The following is a 25,663-nucleotide window of genomic DNA, read 5'->3' on the forward strand; positions in this document are numbered from 1 at the left end:
AAAACCAATTTAGTCTTAAGTCTCATTTCCCCTGAAACACATATAAAGGAATGTCTCAGCTGATTAATTACAATGATAAATTAAAAGATTGATAAACTATGGACCTCCAATTTATGATCATCAAAGGGAACTACCATATATCAACAAAAATCAGTTATTTTTGTACACATTTTCCTCTTTAATTACAATACTGTAATATAATTGATATATATTCAATAATTTTATCTCTTAAAAGTTAAGTTCAGCCTAAAAATGTGAATACCTTCTCCTGAAAAATAAATTAAGACTTGTTTGAAGAAAAACAACTAAAAAGGTTGTTGAACTTGGTTAAATTTTGAAAGAGAAAAGAGTTTACCTCTCCAGGTAAACTCTTTTCTCCTCTACACAGGAGTAAATTAACACTGCGTTTAGTAAATAAAGCGTCAGATAGAAGGTAGAACAATTCGGGTGTCATTCACTAATTAATTTGTCTGATTCTGACTTTCAAATAGCCTAAATATCCTGGCACTTATTTTCATTTTCCCTGAGTTAGCTATGTCACAGTTAAGTAATAGTTATTATTTGGAAATCAGTACTTTTTATGACTGCTCCACCTTGTATTTAATACTGATGAGGCTCTCTATTTTTTCACTTTCTGTCACTTTAAATTCCTTCACCCTGTAATCAGTCTGTATAGAAGGGTGAAAGAATGAGATTAATTGCTGGGTATCTGCAGCCGTCATCTCATCTTCCCTGTCAATCCTGGGCTATTAGGGTCATTACAGAGACGCAACAGTCGATCAGTGGAAGGGTGTCGTCTCCCTGAAAACATCTCACTCTGGTGGACGGCTCTGGAACCGTCTCTGCAAGAGTGAATAATATTAAGCCCTCTACAGATTACTGAACGCCTGACCCTGACTGTGTCAATCTTGTTCTCTATGCATTATGTTACATAAGACCAAAATTACACCCTTTGAAAACTCTGATATTTTTGTGTTCCCACATCTACGCATTAGCATGTACAGCACCAGTTTCACATTTGAATTAGCCATCTGGGATCTGAATTTAAACAAAAGGATAGACCTGTAACCAAGATTCAAAACACAGGAATGCAACCTTCATCACTCCCAAATGGACTGACTGGTCTTTAAAAAGAAGAATGAACAGTGAAAAAATCATAATCTACATTAATATTTATATTTTTTAGTTAGGCTGTTTTTTAAAGATTTGTTTTTATTTGAAACATGTGTAAACACAGCAGTAAAACAGGTCTACATTTTAAATGATCAATTGCCAAAAACAATGTTTAAATTTTATCTCCGTTATGTTTGTGAAAATATCTCAGATTTATATAGTTAGAAAATTCCAGATTGGCCCTTTTTAATATATTAAATTTTTTTGTTTAGATAAGTATGCTGTTGAAGCTGAAATATGTACTAATGAATGCATGAATTAGCTTAATCAATTGCCTAATTAGCACGTCTGGTGATGCTTAATATGTGATGGTGATTATAGCACAGCATTAGGTAAGTTATTTTTTTCCATCTAGACTTTAGCCTTTAGCAGAACTGGTGTTTGTTCGATTAGCCAGTCACGTATGACAGTGCGTAGGCTGTTGACTTTCTCAGCAAACGACCCAGCCACGGTCATTAACACCTCATACTTGAGCTCAGCGCTGTCTGGCACTTGGAGAATGCTGTCTCACATTATTCGGCACTGTGGGAATCTTCAAATGCTTTCGGTTACATAAGTGAACCTGAGGATAAAGTTGGGTTCACCACATTCTGCCTTTGTGCGTGTCAAGGTGATGCTAGATGTTGACGAGTGGTTCCAATTGTTTGGTGGAGAGATGATGTCCTGTACCTCAGTACAAGCATGAAAATGACTGTGGGCTGAGTTGTTGGAGTAGAGGGTGAATAGGTTTAAAAGCCAGATACAGCACAAGGGTGAGTGAGTTCTTTAATTTAGATAATCAAGATATTCATGAAATACACAACACCAATCACTATTATCACATAACAGACACATGCATGATCAGTCTGTAGAGCTTGACTTCTGTTGTTCTAATTCATGGTTTTCAGGTCTGATGTGCTGTGACATTTTTCAAATGCACGGCAATTAGATTTTCAAAGTGCTACATAAAAGAACAATCTGTCTGCTTTTTATATGTCATGATTGTGATGTATGAAGCCTGGTTTAGTCCGTTCATGAAAATCCATCACAATGCTGTCCATTATCTGCCAAAGTCATTTAAAGCTTCAATTGTTAAAGGGTTGATTCACCCAATTTACACAATGGATTTTTGTTTGTGGTGCTCACAGGTCTCTAGGTTATCCAGAGTAATCAGGACATAATTTATAGGATGTCGTTGTTTAAATGCCATTTTTCAATTCTTTGAGAGCCACAAACAAATTCCGTTCTCCTCGATTTTAAATTTGTTTTTCAATTTTTCCTTCCTCTCTCCAGTATGTAGAGGCCATCAGCAATAAGCAGGGCGAGCTGGATAACTACATCGCTGAGGGCTACAAGAACGCTCTCTCCGAGGAGAGGAGGAGGTACTGCTTCCTGGTGGACCGTCAGTGTGCTGTAGCCAAGAACAGCAGTGCCTACCACGGCAAGGTGAGAAGGAATGGCCTCTGCCAACACCTTGCTGTACTTGTTCATCTGTTGGTGATATCATGGCAAGATGGCATCTATAGCTCTGCTAACCACCCACACAGTACACAGTGCTGATTTGAAATCAATGATTTGGTGATTTCCATGTTTAAAGATGTCTCCAGTAGATGACAACTGGTTAAATTTGGTTGAAAAAAGACATTTAAGGTATATATAAACATTGTTTCAACAGCATTTCCATGATATATTTTGTTGTGTACATTTATATATTAAACGCCATATTTAGCCCAGTTTGAACCTCTAAGCGTCTTTTAACCTGCAAATCATCAAGTCATTGCTTTCTAGGTGAGATCCTTGGAAATCACCTCGTTTTATTTAAGCTCTGACAATTAGGGGTCTATACAGTTCTTCTTTATTAAAAATAAACATAGTAAGAGAAAATTAAAAAAAACAAGTACTATAAAAGTCAAGAAGTATAAATATAAAATGGAAAAGCTGTACAGTTTGTGCAGGAATGTGCCAAATATTGACCAAGGAATGTTTCACAGTATGACGTATAAGGAATATGTGCAATGTACAGACATAATAGTTCAAACGCCGTCCCCCTGCACCGCACTAGGACACTCTGACCGTGTCATGGTCCACCTGATTCCTGCGTACAGGCAGAAATTAAGGACCAGTGAAGCTATGGAGGATCTCTGGTTGTGCTTGGACCGTACAGACTGGGGTTTTCAGGGCTGCCACCACCACTCTGGATAAGTTTACAGAGGCTGTGACGTCCTACATCGACTTCTGTGAGGAGTGATATCATCACGCACCAGGGTGACAAACCCTGGTTCACAGCAAAACTCATACGATATGACAGTTATCTTTATATAAAGCAAAAAACTCACTGCAAATAGAAATGTGCCAATGTGTGTTGTACATATGCACAAATACATCACAAACATTTAAAACTAATACATGAGCAGGCATGTTGCTTTCTTCCTGTCTTTCTTTCCCAAACACTCTTATAATCTATATTTATTTGGCCATTTCATTCAGGAAAAGGTTTTCTGCTATTGTGTCCTGGCTTCTCACATGCATCAGTGCAGCCAGGAGATCACTTGTCAGGAATTTTATATTATCCCAGAAATTGATAAGGAAAGCATGTCCCACCCACCTCTCACTCCTTTACACTGGGGAAATGTGAAGTGAAGTGAGAGAGATAGAGAAGTGGAGGGTGAGTGGATGAGGAGGATGGTGAAGTGGGGAGGCAGCGGGAGAGAGAGTGACCTACTTCTGCAAGAACACTTGGTTCAGACTCACTGTGTGTGGGTGTGAAAGTGTCTGAATGAGTGATTGATAGACAGAGGGAGGAAGCACAGAACACAAACTGCTGATTTGATGATGCATAAACAGCAGAAGTCTTAAACTCTGTTATGAGGTACAGTTGAATCTTGAATATATTTGTAGATAAATTGGTTAGTTGATCAACAGGAAATGAACTTGTTTCATTGTTATTAATCGCTTTAGTTTTTTTCAAGAAAAAATGCCAAACATTCTCTGGTTCCAGCTTCTTCAATGTGAAGATTTGATGCTTTTCGTTGTCATATATGATAGTTAAGTGAATGTCTTTGGGGTTTCCATTATTGGTCAAATTATACAAGCAATTGGAATACGTCACCTTTTTGTTTTGGTGGCTGTGTTTTACTACTTGAGTGTAAAATTAAGTATTCTTGCTACCTCAGCGAAACACTTGGACTACACATGTACCAGGGTTTTTCTAAATGTTGGTAGGGTATTGTGAAATGGTTAAGGTGTTGCTAGGGTGTTGGAATATGCCTAACAGGGAGTTGTTACATATACTTTCGATGTTCAGGGACTTTTCTAGGGTGTCATAGATTTGTTTTTAGGTGGTTGCTTTGGGTATGTCCTCAAATTTAGAGTGGCTAAAGTGTTGCAAGCGTAGTCAGCATGATTATTATGCTACAAGATCAGTAGTAAGTACAGTGTACATTGGATAATGCTGACCTCCTACTGTCACTGAACAAAGTCTATGCTAAAGTGTTAGCATAGAGGACTGGGGGAAATGATCTGTGAGAAGACCATTGATGATTTTGGTCTCTAAGCTCTTTACTTACCGGGTACATTTACAAATTGGCAAATCTCCCACAAACTCAGTTTAGAGTAGATCTCCTGTGTTGTGGTTGGTGAACGGGAAGGCTAGAATGAAGGAAAAAAGAGCCACCGTCTGCTAGTCGATTTTTATCACCACGCTGGTAAAGGCACTAACCCACCTACGCGCTATCATAGCAATTTGAACAGGCTAAGTGAAGTCGTAGTGACTCATCATTTCTACCATCAGCAAGAAACACTGAGAAAGACTTTGCTGCACACACATAGAAATACATGGGTAACACATTCATCCCAATTCCAAAGTTAACGGCCACAAAAAGCAAGAATTTTACTGTGACAGAGAAATCGTTAGCTTAAACTAAGTGAGCAAAAATCTATTTCAGTCAGAGCATGAATCCCCAGTAACACGAAGCTCACCCTGTTAGTATGATTTATTTATTTTTTTGCTGTACTTTTATATTTGTGTATGTGTTCATTTATTTGATCATCCCACCCACACCCTGACACCCACATAGACTCAGCAGGGCCAGACAACCTTGGAACCACACTGTGTTGATCCTCCACACCAGCCTGGTGGAGTTAAAACTGTTTAAGCAGCAGATTCTCCTCCAGTATCTTTCCAGTATTCATGAATTCAGGACTCCCTCATTTATTCACTGACAATTAAACAAATGAGAATTATCTTTTATGTAACTGCCCTACTGTATAATGTATGGAGGAAACGTAACTCAGCACTTCAAGCACCTGCTGAGAGCTTCTCAAATGAGTGCATTCATGAAGAGGATTCATATCTCTCACTTTATCCCGCGTCTCATCCCTTGTGGTCTGCATCTACTGTATGTTCCTCCCTTTCAGCTATCTTTTCTTCCCGTCATCTATTGAATACTTCTGCTTATATGAATAATGTGATGCCATGTTGATGTCTATGAGGAAATTCCATCCAACATTTACAAAAGCAGCATTACCTCCAGAAGTTAGTTTTTGAGATATTTTGCTAAACAAGCAAATAAAAAACATGTTAACACATTTCAGATAAATTTGGGCAAAGAAAGAGTGACTGATTTGGTGCAGATCTAACGGATTTATTAGCATTGTGAGATGGGGCATTTGTGAACATTTTCACTTTTTTATGAACTAATAGCAAACTATATTCTTTGAATGGATAAAAATACACATTTACTATATCATAATAATATTTTGATGCAGATACAAATCCAAATAATTATTAAAATGTTTAAACATAACAAATAATAACACACACAGAAAATTGTATTTTTTTTTGTAGCTGTGATCAGAATGAAACTTGATATCCAGTATTAATAAAGTCCAAATGGGCCTGATATATCAGCAAAGCAGCGTAACCTAACTGTACTGTCTTTTAAACTGAAGCCTCAACCCCTCTCTTCCTCCTTTCTATTTTTTTAAATTTTTTTTCCAGGGGAAGGAGCTTTTATCCCAAAAGATCCCAGTGTGGCAGCAGGCGAGTGCCGAGCCCAACAAACTGCCAGATCGTGCTATGTTTCTGGCCCAGCAGATGAGCGGTGCAGTGGGCATCATGGCTTCCGGTGCTCATCATCCAGGCATGCCCATCTCTGAGCCCATCCCTGGTGCTAAACCCCTGCCAGTGCCTCCAGAACTGGCAGCCCTGAGGGCCAGTGGGGGCATGGGACAGCAGGTCTGTTCTTCTACTGCCCTTAAATCATCATTTAGTCCACCTGAGACCTATGCATTTTGCCGTATTTATAGCCATTTTATATGATAATAGGTTTTTATAGAAACAGCAGTTGTAATGAATGGTGTTATTCATGGGCTACTGCAATTGGTCACTGGGTTTTTGTTTGTGGATCTTTATATTGCAGTGAAATGTCGTTGTCCGTAAATCTTTTTCTAGAATGCTTCACACACATTTAAACTTCTATACTTGTGAGGACATTCAATGACATAATGTATTTCCTAGCCCAAATCTGCTTCTCAGCTAAAACCCTAAAACTAAGTCTTAACTGTCAGAAATGTCTTTACTCTCATGGTCTAAAACTCAAATTGGTCCTCATAAAGATAGAAGCTCAAATGTACTCGAACACTAACACAGGTAAGTGTTGTCTAATGAGACCCTTAATAAGGACCTGGAATGTGTCGAGGGGTGTTGCTCCCGCATGTCGCTGCTGCATCTTTGGAGCCCTCAACGCATCCTCAGAAAATTCTTGTGAATGCAAATGAAATCGTTAGCGAACCATGCTAATTAGCTTGTTGCACAGAAGAGGCTTAAATTCCTCACGTCCTGAAGCTCTTTTACACCCTGCCCCCTCCTCCCCCTCCTCCAGGCCTGGTTACTAAAAAATAAACTTCAACATTTACATGAAAGACTGCCTCAGTTTGGCCCGAGCTTCTAATTAAAAACTGTGGTGCAAATTCAGTGGCGTTTTATATTCCCAGATTAAATACACTTTGAAACTCTCCCACTAGTCATTCCATATATTTCTTTAAACCAACACATACCCAAATGTAGTCTTTTCATTAATCAGCATTTCCTGACCCAGATCCATCTCTATATTCATTATTATTAATGAGCTGCTGAATGTTATATAACAGCTTTCTTTGTAACGAAAGAAAAAGTTTGTGGTTTAATTGCCTGTATGCATATTTCATCTTCGCAGAGGCTTATGGGAGGTGTTGAAGGAGGGATGACAGTGATGAACGGCACGGGAGGTGCTCACGGAGGAGAGGACTACCAGCAGTGGATGGAGGGCAAGGTGGCCCAGGGCAAGGCCTCACCACAGACCCAGCGGCACGGAGCGGAGGTCTACTCCAACACCCTGCCTGTGCGCAAGGTCGCCCCGGCCAAGAGCAAGACCACACTGAGTAAGGACACATACTGTGCACTAATGTCCAACTGTGCTCTAAATGTATCCGTTCTTTCAAGGGATTTGGAAGGAAGCATAAGTCTGGGAACATTTGATATTTAGGGCTGGGTACCGTTCACATTTGAACTGTGTGTCTGTAATAACAAAAATGTAATTTCAGTTGTAAAAAATAAGTCCAAACTTCTCAATTTGTTATTTATTTAGAACATTTTACCTCACTACCTCACTTAAAGTTTAGTCGTCCATGGAGGTTAAGTTAACTTGTTCCTGCTGGCTGCAGCATGCTAACGTTAGCTGCAGCTGCTGTGGGGGACTGGGCTTTCAGACTATCAAACACGGTATCCTCTTCAGCTTTTAGATACATTTTGTTAGGAAGCAACACACAGGAGCTTTGCTGTGGTCTTGAGAAGCTGTAGCCTTCATTCACTGACAAACTGTGACTTACACTGTACATTTACTGCCAGACTGACAACTTCACTGCTCATCTTTTCAACCACACACTCACTACGCACACACCTTTCCCTGTGACTTGAACAAGCAGCAGGGGTGACGTAGCCTCTCTCTCTCTCTTTCTCGCTATACTCTCTCATCCAGTTGCGCTCTCAGGTACCAAAATTTGGTACTCTGTACTTTTAAGGGTACCGACTGAATTATGTCGGTACTACAGAGTTCGGTACCCAACCCTATTGATAAAAGTAGTTTTGTAGTAAGGCTAAGCATTTATTAACTGGACACTCCAGAAATGGTATAGTCCTAATTGTATTATTATATCAACAATTAATCAAAAAACTATAATATGAAAGTGGTAGAATTATCATCCAACTCTGCTGCTTGAAAGATCTTTTTTAGCCACTTTTATCTAATTGGCATGTTTACAGTATGGCTCAGTTTCAGTGCTCTCATCAACCTCGTTTCCAGCAGCAGGCAGCTGTTTTCAGCAACCAATAGTCAGGGCTGTGGGTTTGTCAGCTTGTTGTGGAAGTGGTGTTTTTCTTTTAAAAGTTTTATTGCATCTCAAAGATAAAACCAATGCAAAGTGAAAGCGCTAATGGATTGCATCAGCCTGGATGAAACACACAACCTGTGCAGTTTTAATATGAAACAGGCCAAAGCAAGTGGGAATAGGAGATGTGATATTAAAAATGTGAAAGAGATAAAAAGTAAAAATCGATGTAGGTTGCATCTAGTAAATGTCTGTAGACTGTTTAGCAGAGCAACACGTCCCAAGTGTCGTTAACTGGTTTATGGAGGTACAGTCGTTGCACACCATGTTTTATACCAGTCAGCTGTGTTTATTAGAGTAATGGAGACTGAAAGCTGTGCATTTTCCTCCTCCCGTTATCTCTAACAGTGGAAACCCGTACGCTGCCCCGGTCCAGCTCCATGGCAGCGGGGCTGGAGAGAAACGGGAGAACTCGAGTCCAGGCCATCTTCTCCCATGCAGCCGGTGACAACAGCACCCTGCTCAGCTTCTCTGAGAGCGATGTGATAACCCTGCTGGTCCCAGAGGCCCGTGATGGGTGGCACTATGGAGAGAATGAGAAGACGAGGATGTGAGTGCAACTTATGTATTCAAAGAGTTTTTATTTGCCTTCTCCGGAGATTGTACAGTGTTTTCATTCTCATTTTTGTTTGTCTGCCTGTCTGATACTTATCATAGCTCAACATAGCTCAAAAACTACTCAACAGATTTTAGTTCCATTTGGTGAAAAGTAAGGCCATTGGCAGAGGAACCAGTAAAGTTTTTGGTGCAGATGCCACCACTATTTATGTATAAAGCAGATGTGTAGACACAAAATAAGAGGCCTCCTTAAACTGATTGTCTGCAATTTAGAATTTTTTACAAATCAGGTGTGGGTGTGATGATCAAAGTGTTTTTTTTTTTTTTTTCGCCCCTCCCACGGATTTAATCAAATCTCCACCACAACGGTTTTTTGTGTTGCTAATATCTGGTGCCCCCTCATCTCTTCCAGGCGTGGCTGGTTTCCCTTCTCCTATACTCGGGTGATCTCTGACGGTGACGGCAACTCCATGAGGCAACTTCGAGTACACAAGTATGTTTTGGTTTTACTTTTGTCCTAAAAATAAAAGTCATTACTTCACTAAATATGCTAATTGAATGTTGTGTAACTGATTATATTGGCTGGTTAAAGTTGTGTAACTGAACTGATGTATTTGTTTTGTAGGCTTTTGTCATTGTTTATTTTATTTGGGGTGAATATTTACCTCTGATTTTGATGAAACTTTATTTTTTAGTTACTTTTTAATATTTATATTGATAATGACATTGATTGGCCTGAGTGCCTGTGGGTTGTAAAACCTTCCAACGAAAACTGAGAATTAAATAACCCATCCTGAAAGTACAAACAAACAACAACCCACTGATGGCTCCCCCGTAGATCTTCCCCATAAACACCCACACGCTAACATATTTGTTCCTGATTGGCCCAGGAACTGCCACAAGGAACAACATGTTTACCATTTCCTCATTCTCTGTACACCTGTGTGTTTCTAGCCTCCACGGGAAGAGTAGCAGCACAGGCAACCTTCTAGAGAGAGAAGACATGGCTCTCTCCGTCCCTGATTACGGCATCCACTCCCGTATGGAGGCACAGAGCGCTGCTGCGCTGCATAGCAGACAACAACGCCCCTACAGCGTGGCGGTGCCAGGCTTCTCACAGGTGGGGTGCCTGCAAAGCAAGCACACAAACACACACGGGCATCTACCCACACATGAGTTCACACGTTACACATGAGCTAAGCCGTCGCACGAAACCTGGCAAAGATCTGCGCTTGTCTGTCTCAGAAAGTTTGGAGGTAGCTTTTCCCTACGTGCCGCTGACCTGAGATACAGTACAGGAATAGCTTGGCTTTGACAGGCTGTCTCTTCCTTTACCAGTACTCAGTGCGCCAAAGCTCGCAGAGAACGCTCTGCTACATTAGCTTATATAAATGCAGTAATCAGTTCTCCTTCGCTTCACGCGTTCCTGTTTACAGAAGGTCGAGTGTAAGATGTGGCGCAGCTCAGATTGGAGAAGTCTTCCTCTGTGCCTGGCTGCCTCTGTCTCTGAGGGAAGTTCTTCTGACAGGCATCAGTTGATACCAGAGTGGATAATTGCCCAGCTGACTGAAAGAGGAGGGAGAGAGGAGGCAGCAGTGGTTATGAGGAAGGGGGTTCATTTTTCAAAAGGCAAAGTCAGAAGTAGACTTATGCAACACTGAACCCTTATATCAGCCCAGCGTCCCTCCTACGTCTCACCTGGAACATTACATGTGGGCGATGCTTAATTGCTCAGCAGTCATGTAACATCTTAAACTGTTCTTTCCGCCTCACAGGATTTAGGAATGGAAACATTTCTGCTGATATTTAAGGAGAACTGGGTTTTGTCATCAAGCTTATGTGCACTTGAAAGTGTCTGAAATGCTTCGGTCACCCAGTAAGCACTGATTTGATTATTTGTTGGTCAGAAGAAATCTAGACATTTGGTTAACAATGGGCTAAATTAGGTTTAAAAGTGAAAGTTGTAGACAGTTTTGTAAACTGTGGATTCAAAAGCATTTTAGTGAGCATATTTCAATATTCAATTAGTTTCACATCAAAAAAATAACCATTTAAATGCTGTTTTAACAGACATTTAAACATCTTTTGACCTACAAATCACCTAAATTAATGCTTACTGGGCAGACCAGACAATCAGAAAAAGCAATAAGGAGAGCTGTATATTCGGAGGAAAGAGTCATATGACCATTGTAAGACATTTTATATTTCTCTTTCTTCCATTGAAAGAAATAATTTCAACATTTCCAAATGAGGTTTGTAGTCATACAGTCTTGATATCCAGCTAAGGTTGCTGTAGGAAGAGCCTTGTAGAGTTATTGCTGAGATGTTGCAGTATCTCTTCTACCATGTGTCTTTATTACCATCTGCTGGCTGCTGTGGTCATTGCAATTTTCCCATTTCTAGTGACAGTTTTTAAAAAGTATTTATTATGTTGTTTCAGAATAAATTCCAATAGTAAATCTCTCATGTGTCTTATTTTTTTGTCTTTTAGCAAGGAGTTGAAGAATATGAGCCCCGCTTCCCCACAAGGTAAGAACCACTTGTTGCAGTTATCTTATGTTGTATTGATACAAAAATCTGTTCAGTCAGTTCAAGCAGAATATCATCAAAATTCAAATATGTAGAATTGTTGGAGGATGTTCTTCCACTTTGGCTTCCCAGCCACAAACACTTCCAAGTACGTTCGACCAGTGAGGGATTGCGTCCTCTTTGGCTGGGCGCTGAAGACGCACAAGAGAGTTGAGGGATTGGGGCCTTTTGTGGCGCATAGCCTAAAGTCCAGACCCGCAAACACACAACACACCACAATGTTGTTTTGTATTGTTTTCTTTGTGCTCTTTTATGTTTGCATTCTGTTCTGTTTTCACTTGTTTGATAGGATAACATATATATTGCATATTGGTAGAAGACTGGCTTTGTGTAGTCGGCTATGAATGTTAAGAGGTCCATCTCAACCCACACAGGACCAATAGCAATAATAGTTTCTCTTTTTTTAAAAACAGTAAAAATTGATTACATTTTAAGGCATGTTATTGGTTAATTTGGTTTCTGTGTTAACTTAAAATCAACGTAAGCTTTTCTTTTTGTTCATTAATATCAGAACACTCATGCTTTGACCTCCCAGCTTCTCCCCATGCACCATGCAGCTCCAGTAGTGCTTTCACCTGTTAACTGCACCCACCCACCCATCCTTAAAAAGCTCACCCTGCTTCAAAACCTCTGATTCACAGTTAATTTGATTAAAACCAACCATCATATCGTAGGGCGTTAAGGGTCAGATCAAGTCGAGCTTTTAGAGAATGGGGTTTATTTCTCATGTTGGAGGGTAGATGTGGTTTCTGCCTCTCTGTGTGTCCTGGTTGTGTTTGTTGCTGTTTCTCCTGAGCCTCTCTTTGTCCACAGTTCCACAGAGGGCAAATTGATTTCGACAGTGTGAGGACAGACAGACAAACAGGCACAGACTCAGCCAGACGATGCGATAGGACAGGCACCTCGCTGCCCCTCAACCAACCCCTTCCCTCATCGTTACCCCCTCTTTCCTGCCTCCCTACCTCCCGCTTACAGCAATAAACTCTCCCTGAGCCAATCAATGTAAGGAAGAGGCTTGGGTCTGTATCATTTCCCCTCTCTGATCTCCCTCCCTTCTTCCCCAATCCTGCCCTCTGCTGTCTAACTGGCCGGTAGCCACACCGGGCCACTGGTGACGCCTTGGTGCAGAGCCACGCCAAGCCAAACCAGAACAAAACGGACTCTGTGCCATCCAAATATTCAAAATCAATGTGATGGACATTTTCTAAGGAAAATGTATCTTTTGCTTGTCTTTCATGCATGTACATTTCTTTTATATATCGCCGGGGATTATATTTCCCCACCAAAGGAACCTGATTTTTACAAATGTCAATGCTCTCCATCAGAATGACAATGTAAAGGATATGTAAATCAGGGTGTGAAATTAATGATGTTGATCCCAAAGAGGATTTTCATAATGTAAAAACGGTATTACAATCAATACTTTTACTGGGTCTTTCAGTATTATAACAATAATTTGACCTTTTCATGCTGTGTGCAGGTTTTGTATTCCTCTGAGAGAAGAGGCCATGTATCACGAGTAGTGAACAGCTGATGTAAATGTTTTAACTTATGGAACGGAGACAGTGTGACAGGAATGTTAACTGTACATAAATGTGCCATACAAAAGTGCTTGTCATACAGTATCTATGATCAATTCATTAAAAAAAACCCACCTTATAAAAGTAATAGTCTATATTTCTGATTTTGTGTAAAAAAACAAAACAAAAAAAAACTTACTGTAACGTTTTCAGTATCAGCCTTTGAACTTGTTCTCCAACATCTTTATGGAGGGACAATGTGCTCAGACACACAAACCCAGGTGCTTGGGGTCCAGTGACTATCTAATGTGATGTGTGAATACCATGCCAAGGCTGAATGGGGTCAACTATCCCTCGTCCCTGAATGACACGGAAGGCTGTGAGTTGGGTTTAGTGCTGAAACTATTAGATGATTAGTAAATTACCAAACAAACATTCGCTGACTCCAGCTTCTCAAATGTGAGAATCTGCTGCTTTTTTCTGTTTTTTTATACAATCGTAAATTAAATATCTTTGAGTTTTGGACTGTTGGTCGGACAAAAAAAATACATTAGAAGACATCACTTGGCATTTGGAGATATTTTTACATTTTACAGACTAAATAATCAATGTTTGAAAAAAATAATAAGCTAATTAATTGCTGATAAAAAGTATTAATCGTTGCAGCCCTAGTTAGGTTAACCATCGTTCATGCATGAAAGAAAAGACAACTGGTACTGCTGTTTGGCTCGGTGCACATGATCTTGAAATATCGCTTTTCATTTGAAACCATTTAAAATCTTTTCTACTTTCGGACATATTATAGTGCCTCTTACTGTGAATTAAAGACTAATGTGAATAATATATTTTTACGGCGACTTAAAATTATTGTCAATAAAAGAGATGCCGATGAACTTCTGGATCCAGAGATTCAAATGAGGCATCGGCAGTTTTTCAATAATGAGACAGGGTCACTGGAGTCAAAGCGGTGTTTCCATTGTGCCACATTTATCCAGGGTACAGATTTATGTCACAGCCTCTCTGCAGCCTTGAAGGGGAGAGGCGTTCATTTGATGTTGAAACCTCATTCAGCCTTCTTGTACTGTTGTCTTTGCAATTAAAGGCTTGATTTTAAAACCTCAGTGAGTAAAAAGCATCATGTTTTGAAGATAAAATAACAGTTTGTCCGATTCTCTCTGTGCTAAATAAAGATGCTGATGTGTTTGTCTGTATGTCGGTCCAGTTAGTGCCTGTCTTTACTAACCACTGTCCGTATGTCGACATCTGATGTCCACTATAGCCCACTAGGTTTTGGTCTTTCTCATATTGTTGGCTTCTAAATCTTACGAGGTTTTTTTTTTTCCCAAAAATCTCATCCAAGTACTATCTTTACCTAAGAGAATAGGTGAAAATTTAAACTGTGCACCTCCCCCATGCCTCCTACTCTGCAAAAATGTCTGTCTTCACCAAATATTTAATATCGTCATGTGTTTAAAGAATCTTAAAATAGTTTTTTCTTCAAATGAGTGAAAACAGTGAGGCAGATACTTTCACTTGGTGCTAGAAAATCTCAGAATTGTTAGAAACAAGTGTCACTTTCCTGATCTGCTATATTCTGCGTTGTTTTCACTTCTTTTAAGAAAAATATTTTAAGACTTAATTGGAGACTTTAGTCAAGATTGACTTTTTTGCTTTGTAGAAATGTTGTCCTTGCTGCATATGTCTGCTGTCTCTTCGCTCTCTTCTCCCTCTCCTCTCAATTTTTTACCTAACACTCGTCTTCCCCCTCAGTTTTGCCAACCCTCCTTTTTTCCATCTCTGTTTTGATGAATTTAGAGACAAAAGTCGAGTGCAAACGACTGGAAGCTGCCAGTGTTTCTTCTTTCTCCACTAAAATAAGTCCAAGGTATGACTGCCATTGTTGCAGAGATAGCACACCAACCACCTGTGGCCAAATAACTCCTACATCAACGGATGTGCTGTTATTTTCAGGGGTTTTGTTGTAAAAGAATAAAAACATCTAAATACTGTACAGAGAATCTATGGACATGCATGCTTTGGGGGCACCAAAAAGTGTAACATTGATGACCTCAAATGTATGGTGAATTTCTACTCTAAAAAGTATTAAATAAATTTATTCAGCTGGACATTTTTGGTTGTTTCTGTTTATTTATTTTTATCCAGAAGGCCTTTACAACCCGAGAGACAATGAAAGAATTCAGCCTTTGAAATTCTTTCTTTTTTTTGTTAAATTGGCATTTGATTTGTTTCTAAATAAGTCTTCGAAGGCCAAATGTGTTTTTCTTTTTCAGCTTGTAAAACTAATTATCTTTTATTTTAGAGTAATCTACAGCAGTTCACTAAAAGAGTAGCTTTATTAAGCTCTTAATTTTGAGCTTACTTTTGTGGCAGCATAAAATGCTTCGTCAGACTTTATGGACTTCTCCAAAATGGTTTCGTTTGCTTATTCACCACATCCTAACAGAAGAATGAGCGTTCTTTTCACATAGTTAACAAGATGGTGATCATCCTCTTGCTTTAACGCATTAACCAGCGGCTCTTCTTTCACATTTGGTGTCACTTCTCATGTCGACATTTCTGGAACTGAGTCGGTTCCCATCATAACCTCCCACCGGCCTTGTTGCATGTACAGTGTATGTTCAGTGCACAGTAGTAGTTACACTGCATCCTACTCGCCCTGAACTGCCAATGCCATACACCCACTGGCCTGCTCCTCCTGCTGCTAGCAAAGGTACCTTTTTCAACTCAACTGTGTCTGTGTATGTGTGTCCTAATCACAGCATATTCATTTTATAGTTCCAGTGTCTGTCTGTTTTTCACTGTGTTGTGGATTATATGCCTGTCTTTGTGCCTGCCTGTTTTATTTTTGTTTCATGTGTTGTGAAGTAAATATATTTGGGTCATAATTTACATGTTAACACACAATTCTTTGAGTTTGTAGAGCCGTGATCTGTTTGGGTTTTTATGAATGTGTTCGTGTATTATTTGAACATCAATAAATATGTCATAGTAATTTTAGATACATCAGTCAAATTACCATAAACAAGCAAGATCGTCATTGAGTTTGACTGGCAGCCTCTGCAGGCCTCAACACTGCATTTTGCATATTTATGTGTCAGTGTTGAAGGAAGCATTCTTATCCTTGTGGAAAAAGTAGTAAGAATACAATGGGGAAAAAATTAATTAAAAGTAAAAATCTTGCATTTGAACCTTTTTAACTTAAAAAATATCAGCAGTAAACTGTACGAGTATCAAAAGTAAGTTTGTGCTGTATAGACTGGTTCTTTTTAAGCATGTCAAATTATTTGTGTGTTTACCTGTAAACCATAAAATATATATACCTAGGGTTTTTCAGCTTTTGGATCAGTAGGACTACATGCTCCAACCTCCTCTTCTTTCTAAAATGCTTTAGATAGTCTGTTATCTAATCTAATCAGCCAGAATAACTGAAAACACATGTGAAAGGCTTCAAAATAGTTCCTCGGAAGACATTTTGGAGATGCCATGTTGCTGTAAGACATTTAAACAGGTACTTTATCTTTAGTTTTTCTCTAAAATCTGAATCACTGAATAACCTGTAACTCCAGCATCAGATAAATGTAGTGGAGTAAAATGTTCAATATTTCCCTCTGAAAATTTGAGGCAAAAAATGTGAAATTCTAGCACCAGCACTTCAAAATTGTACTTGAGTAAATGTACAAATTCATTTACCACCTCTGGTCACAAAGTTGGATTTTCCATTTAGGAAAGTGGAGGGGTAGAGGGGTCAATAGACAACATCCTGCCTCCGACAGGAAACAGTGAAGTTTTAAATGGAGTCTCCCAGTCGTCTCAGTCATGGTCTCATTTGTTTACATCGTAAATCCTACACAGTGCTCCTTTTTAATATTGATGACAGCTTGTACTAACAGTAATTAGATATGCCTACTGCACACTGTAAAGCCATGTAAGTCCACATTGTATATAGTAATTATACGTTGGTGTGTATCATATTAGAATATGTCACTTGTTATTTGAGACGATCCTGAATGTTGACACATGGGGACTGTCTCTGCCTTTCAGTACAGGGCCTGATTACGCCCGCTTTTGAGTGACCAAAACCCATCGTAAGTGAGTGACCTTGGGTCTTCAGGGTCTTCATGCAACCACGTCCTCTTTCAATTTTTCATTATCACTACAAACTGCTTCATTGTCATGTTGGCTTTGGGTGTCGTGGAGTGGCTTTTGGGTTATTTCCATCACTGTTTTTCACTGTGATGTGACTGCATACTGACCTCATCAACTGACGGTGGGGCATAATACTCTTACATTTCAGGAATGTGTTGCATGTTTCAGCATCATGCTCAACTTTCACTCCTTTTTGTTTTGCATGACTCATCAGACTTTTATTTAACTATAACTGCACTGTTGCTGAAAAAGAAGTGTTTTATCCTGTGCTCTCTCTGACCTTTTCTGACACTATTTGCAGTTTTATGCATGCTTTGCATTACATTTTATCAAATAAAAAAGAAACTACATGTTTTTTCACTGTATGTTTTTTGCCTTTCTTCCTCCCAGTTATGATCCACCCAACGAGCCAGCTGTTGAGGCCCCACCCAATCCGCCCCTTTCTGATGATGAGGATGAAGTTGAAGATGACCAGCTTGATGAAGCTCACTATGACTCCTTGGAGAAGGCCTCAACTCCCCCGGGGGACTACTGAGGTCTCCCTCAGTTTAAACCAGCTGTAGGTGGATCCCCTCAGATATAAAGCTCTGATTCAACCACAGTATTACAGTAGTGCTACTATATAATAAGAATTAAATAACCAGTAAATGAACTAAATCACAACAATTCACATTTACAGTAATCTCTATATTAGTTGAGAGATAATGTAATGTAAATATAAGCTAGAACTGATTTATATTTGATCTTCTAGCATGGAAAGCAGATTGAAAGCCAGGAGAATTTATAAACCAGGCTTTGCTCTTGGTTGTTTTCCACAGAGTTGTATTTCTGTAAAGGCATGTGCTCACATTTTTGGGTAATAGTGATGGACAGAAGTGGAGTTGTTTTACCCATTTCACTTTCAAAACATACAAGGAGCATGTGGTGTGAAATAAGAATAGATGTTTGCCTGCGTGGCTCACTTGGATTCTTGGTTCATTTTCAAAGCCTGAATTATTGCCTCTTACATCGTATCATTACCTAAAGACTGATGACTGGCTCCTCATGTAGACTCAAACGATCTGCAGACGGTCTGAGAAGTCGCCTGACGACATCTCTGTCCTTTTAAAATACAGCTTCCTCCCCCTGCCTTGTCAACAAAAGGGCTTTAATGTTGGTAAGCTATACATCTTTTCAGGTGTTTCACCTTTTAGCCTCACCTGTTAATACTGCCTTCTCACAGGGCAAGCCATACCATACCATCTTGTGTTGGTGCTGCCTCGAACACTGTTGCAAAATCCCAGAAAACAAGTCTGTAATTTGTCTGAACCAAGATGGATAATCTAAAGTACGACAAGTCAGATGTTTCAGCAGATGATGGAGAGAAAAGATTTACTGAAACACACCAGAGAAAATAGACTAGCCAGAAAAATCAACAGTATCTGGAATACATTTGTGCTGAGTAATAGCATCAAAACTGATAAGCACACTACTAGTACTGTATCTTCAACTAATTATATACTCACAGGAAATCTTATATTCTGTAATATTAGCAGCACTGCAGGTGTACCTACAGTAATAATGTACTGGTTTTCAGATTTCATTGATTTGATGTTTGATTAATATTGTGTACAGGCAGTTTGTAAGATCTTCTTAAAGCAACATTTTCAACAGAAATATTCAATAATACAAAATTAATTATACGAAAAACTTTGTGATTGCATATTGTCTTCTGTCATGTTTAAGACAACTGGAGACTGTGATGTTGAGAGACAAGCAATCAGGGATACACTGATATAGGTTATTATTAGTTAGACTGAGCTGATATTGGCCTTTCGTTAAAAATTTAATGGTTAAAGGGTGTGTTCAAATTACAAAAAAAATTTTTTTTTCAATTACCTCTAGTGGTATTTCGCCATGCAGATAGTTTAGGTTCTATTTGTCTTTTGAGATGCATGTGTCTCTTAGATTTCTGCCTCCACCCTAACACAGTGGAGATAAATGGAGTTTAAAAGACTACTGTCTTCTGAAGAAATAGTCCCTATTAAAACTGTTGTCTGTGGATAATCCAGAGTTACAGGGACACTGTTTCTGTAGAGAGACGATGTTGTTGAATTTTTTTATGGAATGTTTCAATGATGTGAGCACCACAAATGAAAAACCATATCCTTAATTATGCTGGGGGTGGAGACAGGAATCTTAGAGGTGTATAGCTTAAAACCTGGACAACATCTTGATGGTTAGATACCACTAGAGGTAAATCAGACACTGTTTTTTCATAATTTGAGTGAACCTACTCTTTAATTTTGCCTCCTGTTAATCTGATGGAGGTGAGGATTATATGAGTTATTAAATTTACTGATGAATTTCATCAGAGTAACCTTTAGTGAAAAGAACTGAGGTGAATTCCGCTTCACAATTCATAAAATTAAGACTAAGATTTGAGAGGATGAAAGTAAATTTAAAAAATGTACACTGATTTTAAAACTGATTTTGAACATTTAAAAGCAAGATTTGAATGTCTGAAATATGTGCTTCATATTTAAAATGTTAGCAGTGTAATGCTTTCAATGTTACAAAACGGTTGCGAACTTTCTCTTCAAAGTTTCACAACTTGTTTTGCAGACAAGACAGTACATAGTTTCAGTGAAATGTGCCTTTTCTAAATGTGAAAGGGAATTCACCTCATAATAATCAGTTTCTTCTTGTATACAGTTAGTACTCACATTAGGTACAGGATATTTTAAAGAGCAACTGCACTCAAAATCTTATATGTAGGAAATGCATTGCTTTACTGACCTCCTATGGGTTGAAAGTATGTTAACTTCAGACCACACCATCATCATAGCTGGGTGTGGCCAACTGTGATCTTTTATACTTGTGACCACACTCAACTGTAATATAGCATTGCAGAATTGTTCATTGTGAAACACTGTACTGTAGAGGTACCAGAGAGCATGTAACAACCACTAGATGGCAGTGCAAACGGAGCTTTCAGCCTGGGTGTAGTTACTGGTAAAATATCAGATATCAGCTTAAGTCCAAAATGTGGTATTCAAACTGATAAAACCTGTGTCAGTGTAGCTCTGTTGTGATACATGAAGACTAATACAATACAAATATGATGACTGACAGTCAAACCTGTATCATTATGTGATTTGATGGCAAACAGTGTCTGTTTTTCAATTTAATTTTGAGAATAAACAATCAAGTATTTACCCATATTGTTTCTGTATGTCTTGTATATACTGTAATGCTGGGATCAGACTACATGATATTTTTGTAGTTTTTGTAGCCACTGTGTCAGATCAGGTGATCAGAGTCCAAACTTCTTGCTGTTACTGACAGACATGATATACGCTAAGATAAACGCTTTGTACCCCCAGTCATAGGTTGCTGTCTTTAGCGACTTGCATCATGCAATACATAGGTATGTGGGTGATCAAGAAGGAGGTGCTAGGGACCGACTTGACTGTGCCACCTGACAACCTGAGATACCCTGAGCCGTCCCAAATGCAGATGACACACTACACAGGATAAAACAAGCAGTTTTTGTTTCCAGCACCCCGTGTCTGTCAGGTCAGGCCATTATCGATCTAATATTGTGTAGTCTGATCCCAGCGTAAGCCTAGACCTAGAAACAAACAAAAACAGAGATTTCTCCACATTGAATTTTCAGTTTATATTTGTAATTCCTTTTCCTCAAATCTCCATCTGTAAACGATTTAAGAGACAAAATTATACCAAATAAAGCAATGATGCCAGAGTGAATCCTGTTCTCTCCTCATGTGAACACAGAATAATTAACAAACAGTCAAGAGATATCTTAAGATGTGTAAAACAGACTTTATTTATATTTGATAGAAGGTACAGAAAGTAATGATGTGACCAGGTCAGTGTGGGGGCACATGTTACTGACAGTATCCCAAACCAAAGCTTTACCTGCATGTTTTTTACAACCAGGCCAAAGCTGCTGGAATGTTCCTCCTCTCTGTCTCCATTTTGGGGTAAAAACAACACCAACTGTTGCCCCTGGACCACAACACAACATCTCTTTGGCAACCATAAACATAAGAGACATACTTGTTTAACCTTCCCTCCTTCACAGGTACAGTACTCTTAAAAGTATTTTTGTCAAGATACAAAAATATTACGGACAGCTGTCTAGATGGTTCTATGCTAAACTGTTACAGAATATTAAAGCATTGGAAGGCAAACAAAAGCTTAGAAGACACTACATGTTGATCATAGGGTGTTTTGAAAGGTGCCATCCTGCTTCTTTGAGGCTTCAGAGCCGACAGCCAAACCAACAACTCATCAACCACACCTCCCATTTCACTTCCTTACATTTAAGCACACAGAAAGCAAAGCATTGGAATATTTCATGATCATGACATCAGCCCTCTATCTCCCTTCAACCAGCTGATCAGACAAATAACTTAACACTGAATTGATCTGCCCCACCTAAAAGCAACATCGCTCAACAAGTCTCCATTTTGAAATATTTTATCCAAGCTTTTAAGTGTTATAAAATCACATTCTGTTACTGTTGTGGTGCTCAGATTTGTCTTCCTGTTTTATATGTAAATAACCCAAATTATGAGTTAGAACAAACTTTTTTCTTTCGAATCTGAAAAGCATCAACAGTTCAGCTTCTAATACCAGAATCATGTTCAAAACTGCTCCAAACAAGCTCAGTGTAGCCAATATACAGCAAGTGACAGTAATAGTAAAGTCAGGCAGATGTTCTCATTTCTCTTACAAACAGATAACATGGTAGATATGGGCAGAAGCTGAGAAACACTGGATGTATAATGTGCTGATTTTCATACGCAAAAGCACGTTTGTTCAGACTAACCTCGCTGTGCAGGCATGTATTTTGATATATTGGCCTGTAGAGTTGGGCAATATGATGATACATACTGATGATAAAAAAATGTTTCTGCCAAGGTATCTATCTCTGGTTGTACTAGGCCATTGTGAATGTTGTTGCAAATCAATGAGCATTGTTGCTTTCTGCCAAGTGGATTTACTGGATCTTTGCATCAATTTGATGAAGAATGTTGATTTGTCAGGTATTTAACTTCAAATTAGACATTTTATCTATTAACTGTTTCTTAACTGAAGTTCAGAAAAAATACTATATGAAGATGTATACCATTATCGCAATATGATATTACATATGCTGTGATGAAGATTTCATCCATATCGCCCACCCGATTGGCCCGTGTCATTATTAGCGAACTAGTGTCTTGATGTAGCAGTCCAAATCCTGAAAAACTCCTCTTGCTGCCAATTTGTTTTGGACCTGTAACATGAAAATTAATTTTCATGACCACGTGTGCCTGTCTCTACTCTGAAAGAGAAAACAAAAAACTGTCCCCTTTTTGTCTCTAAGCAATAAATTCTTATAGCTACTATTTTCTAGTTACTTGAAACCATGCATTGCTATATTTGAAAAATCTGTTAAACCTTTAATAAGAGTTAAATCAGAAATTACTTCCTTTACTTCTTGTCACTATAATGACAATGTTGTGCCTGATGTTTACAACAAAGAGGGGTTGGTTGTGATGGTGGTGCTGGCACTCAATTTGGTAGAGAGAATGAGCCACATATTTATGTAAAACAGTACAGTAGTGGTCCTGATACAAAAAAAAGAAGGGAAAAAAATAGTCACAGAATATCAGGTTGTCCAGGTTCGATCAGCTGTTTCCACAAAAAAACATTCTGTAACCAGACATGACCCATTAAAATTCCCTTTGCTTCCTTCTTTAACGCTAGCATGTCCTTTGTCTCTGAATGAACCCAAATATTAACATTATATTACTTGTGATACCTCAAAGATTCGCGTTGATATTCATTAAGACAAGTAAAGCAGTTTCTTAAAAAGTACAAAGTCTGTGGAGCTGTACAGTCTTGTTCAAAGTGCTGATCCTTTGTTGAAAAGCCAAAAAGTTGACGTCGTCTTTTACTCAGTGACAGTTTGCAACAGTTCCTATTTCTATGAGTCAAGGTGGTTCAACACTCTCATGAATGCTTCCCATTATAAATTAAGAAGTGAAAGATGTCGCAAATGTGATGCTTTCCAAAGGTCTGTCCTTCCATTTTGTCTCTTTGATCCAAAAAATATGCAGAATTCAACATACAAGTTTCCCCTGCTTTCATATATTCTTTACATCATACATACAGTATATATTAATATTCTGTAAATTTTATATATTAACCATACTCTTCAGTATTCTAAACAGCTTAGGTCAGTCCTACATTGTGGTAAGACAAAAGTGTCCACAGGCGGTAAGAGGCACTGTCTTGTGTTTCTAAAACCTGACTTTAAAAAATAAATCAGAAGTCATGCTAGCAGGCCAAGTTGTTGTCACAGAGAGGCAGTAAATATCCACAGCTCGTTACTCTTTGTCCCCATCCTCGCTGCTTCCTGCAAAAGACAGAGGCAGAATGAGGCAGAGAGGATTAATGAACACAAGTACTCTTTACAGACTATTAGGCATCTTCCTCCACCAAAATGTTAGCAGATGTCCATGAAATTTGGCAAGAAAGTTTATCATCTCATTAGTGTGGTACATTTTACTGTAATTGATTCTGTGGCACTATGTTGTAGCCAACAATTGCATCTTTAACAGGCCAATTTCCCAGACTGGGATTAAATCTAATACAAGATTAAAGTAGCCTTTTAATACCATATTAGCTAAAACATGTCCATACATGATTTAGATTAGAGTTACTCCAAGAATCAAGGCTTTGATTAAACCTCAGAGGAGCCAAGTTTAAGTTCAGAAATATGTTCACAGATAATATTGTTATTTAGATTTGAAATATGAGCAACAAGCACCAATAATGTTATTATATATAATTGTTATTTTGATTAAAACATTTTCACATGTCTAGAGAAAATCCAGGGGACGTCATCTGACTATCTGTTTCATTGCACCCTCATGTCAGTGCTGTGAGCAAATACTCTAACTAATGAGGACTTACACAGGTAGTTGAATTTAATCTAATTTAATTAGTCCAGCACTTCAGAAACAAGAAGTAGCTAATACAAATTTGTTTTAAAAAGTGTTTCAGAAAGCCAGAATTAACTACTCTAGATTAAGGCCTACTCCTGGATTAATGTATACCCTGTTTGGGAAACCAGCTCAATATGTTTTTTGTGATTTGTGCTCACAGTCTTTAATGATGACTTAATATTCAGCCAACAAAAGGTATCCAACTCATGAACTAAGAGACATAATCAGTTGAACAGTGTTGTGGAGTTCTTTTAATCTGCAAAAATCAATCTAAATGCTGTCTTAGTTTTTTTGCAAACTTTCTTTCAGTCCCTGAAGTTTGCTATGAAAAGAGATACCTTAACCTTGTTGCTATGTTTCCCAGTTTTAGTAACTTTGACCACTAAGTCACAAGTTTCTCTGCAACTTTGATCTATAAACCATTTTAAAATCTAAACAGCTGTGACAAAAATCCGAAATTTGATCTGCATCATAGTCCCAGAGAACTAGATATTTTTATGTGCATGGAAATCATGTCAGTAAAATCTCATCCCTAATCAAAAAATCATGTCTGCTATGAGGAAAGATGGGTTGTTATTTAGGAGGTGACCCACCTCCTGCAGAGTCCATATCAGAGTCAGAGATGTGAGTGATGGAGAAACGGGACACATTGGAGGGGGAGACAGTGAAGCGGGAGTACTGTATGGCTGGTTTGGGGTCTGGAGCTTTGGGGATGGAGCGGGGTGGAGGGGAGTCAGATGCCACTGAGGATGTTGGTAGTGGGAGCAGGGGGAAGTCGTCCTCCCACTCATACCCTGCACCTGAGAGCAGACAATAAGATATTTAAGAATTGATATTTAGTAACTAAATGAGTTTTCTTGATGCCAAAACAAGCAGACTGATCAGCTCTTTATTTACATCAACACTATATTTAAACTAAAAAAAATATTCTTGTACTTACTCTCCTCTGAGATGTTTCCATCTGAAGAGTCATCTGAGGCATTGACCCTTTCTTGGGATTTGCTCCGTGAACTCGGACCTTCTGCTCCTAAAAGGAAGCCATGCTCAGCCAGCTCCTTAGTTGGGCTTTCCTAGTGGCAGTGACATTAAGTAGAAGAAAATGATAAAGTACTTGTTAGACCTATCACACCTGGATGAGTCAGTTTAAGCTGCATAAACTGCCACCAGGCAGTTGTTATAAATTGTTGCCTATCCGGGGTTAGGAGTGGCCCAGAACCATACAATAAATGTGCCATAAAATGAAAACAA

The 25,663-nt window shown here is 38.8% G+C and overlaps 2 protein-coding genes across 12 annotated transcripts in view; one reads left to right on the forward strand and one right to left on the reverse strand.

The window, feature by feature from the left end:
* baiap2b (BAR/IMD domain containing adaptor protein 2b) overlaps positions 1 to 20,612 on the forward strand; it is a 75,081-nt gene extending 54,469 nt beyond the window's left edge. For 3 of the 7 annotated variants that reach the window (XM_044179518.1, XM_044179519.1, XM_044179520.1), the window contains 8 exons: positions 2,446 to 2,598; positions 6,152 to 6,388; positions 7,368 to 7,572; positions 8,926 to 9,127; positions 9,548 to 9,628; positions 10,090 to 10,255; positions 11,627 to 11,664; positions 17,802 to 20,612. In XM_044179518.1, the coding sequence (XP_044035453.1) occupies positions 2,446 to 2,598; positions 6,152 to 6,388; positions 7,368 to 7,572; positions 8,926 to 9,127; positions 9,548 to 9,628; positions 10,090 to 10,255; positions 11,627 to 11,664; positions 17,802 to 17,946 (1,227 nt within the window). In that variant the 3' untranslated portion in view covers positions 17,947 to 20,612. Of the gene's footprint in view, positions 1 to 2,445; positions 2,599 to 6,151; positions 6,389 to 7,367; positions 7,573 to 8,925; positions 9,128 to 9,547; positions 9,629 to 10,089; positions 10,256 to 11,626; positions 11,665 to 12,537; positions 15,371 to 17,306; positions 17,351 to 17,801 lie in introns of those variants that run through there. The other 4 variants (XM_044179521.1, XM_044179523.1, XM_044179524.1 and 1 more) reach the window with 2 other exon arrangements.
* A 604-nt stretch (positions 20,613 to 21,216) lies between these two features.
* The window catches only part of aatkb (apoptosis-associated tyrosine kinase b), a 58,612-nt gene continuing 54,165 nt past the window's right edge, over positions 21,217 to 25,663 (reverse strand). For all 5 annotated transcript variants that reach the window (XM_044178745.1, XM_044178744.1, XM_044178746.1 and 2 more), the window contains 3 exons: positions 25,356 to 25,485; positions 25,009 to 25,215; positions 21,217 to 23,823 (listed from right to left, as the gene is read on the reverse strand). In XM_044178745.1, the coding sequence (XP_044034680.1) occupies positions 23,795 to 23,823; positions 25,009 to 25,215; positions 25,356 to 25,485 (366 nt within the window). In that variant the 3' untranslated portion in view covers positions 21,217 to 23,794. The remainder of the gene's footprint in view (positions 23,824 to 25,008; positions 25,216 to 25,355; positions 25,486 to 25,663) is intronic.

The sequence above is a fragment of the Siniperca chuatsi genome, linkage group LG20, assembly GCF_020085105.1.
Source record: "Siniperca chuatsi isolate FFG_IHB_CAS linkage group LG20, ASM2008510v1, whole genome shotgun sequence".
In the NCBI taxonomy this organism is placed as follows: domain Eukaryota; kingdom Metazoa; phylum Chordata; class Actinopteri; order Centrarchiformes; family Sinipercidae; genus Siniperca; species Siniperca chuatsi.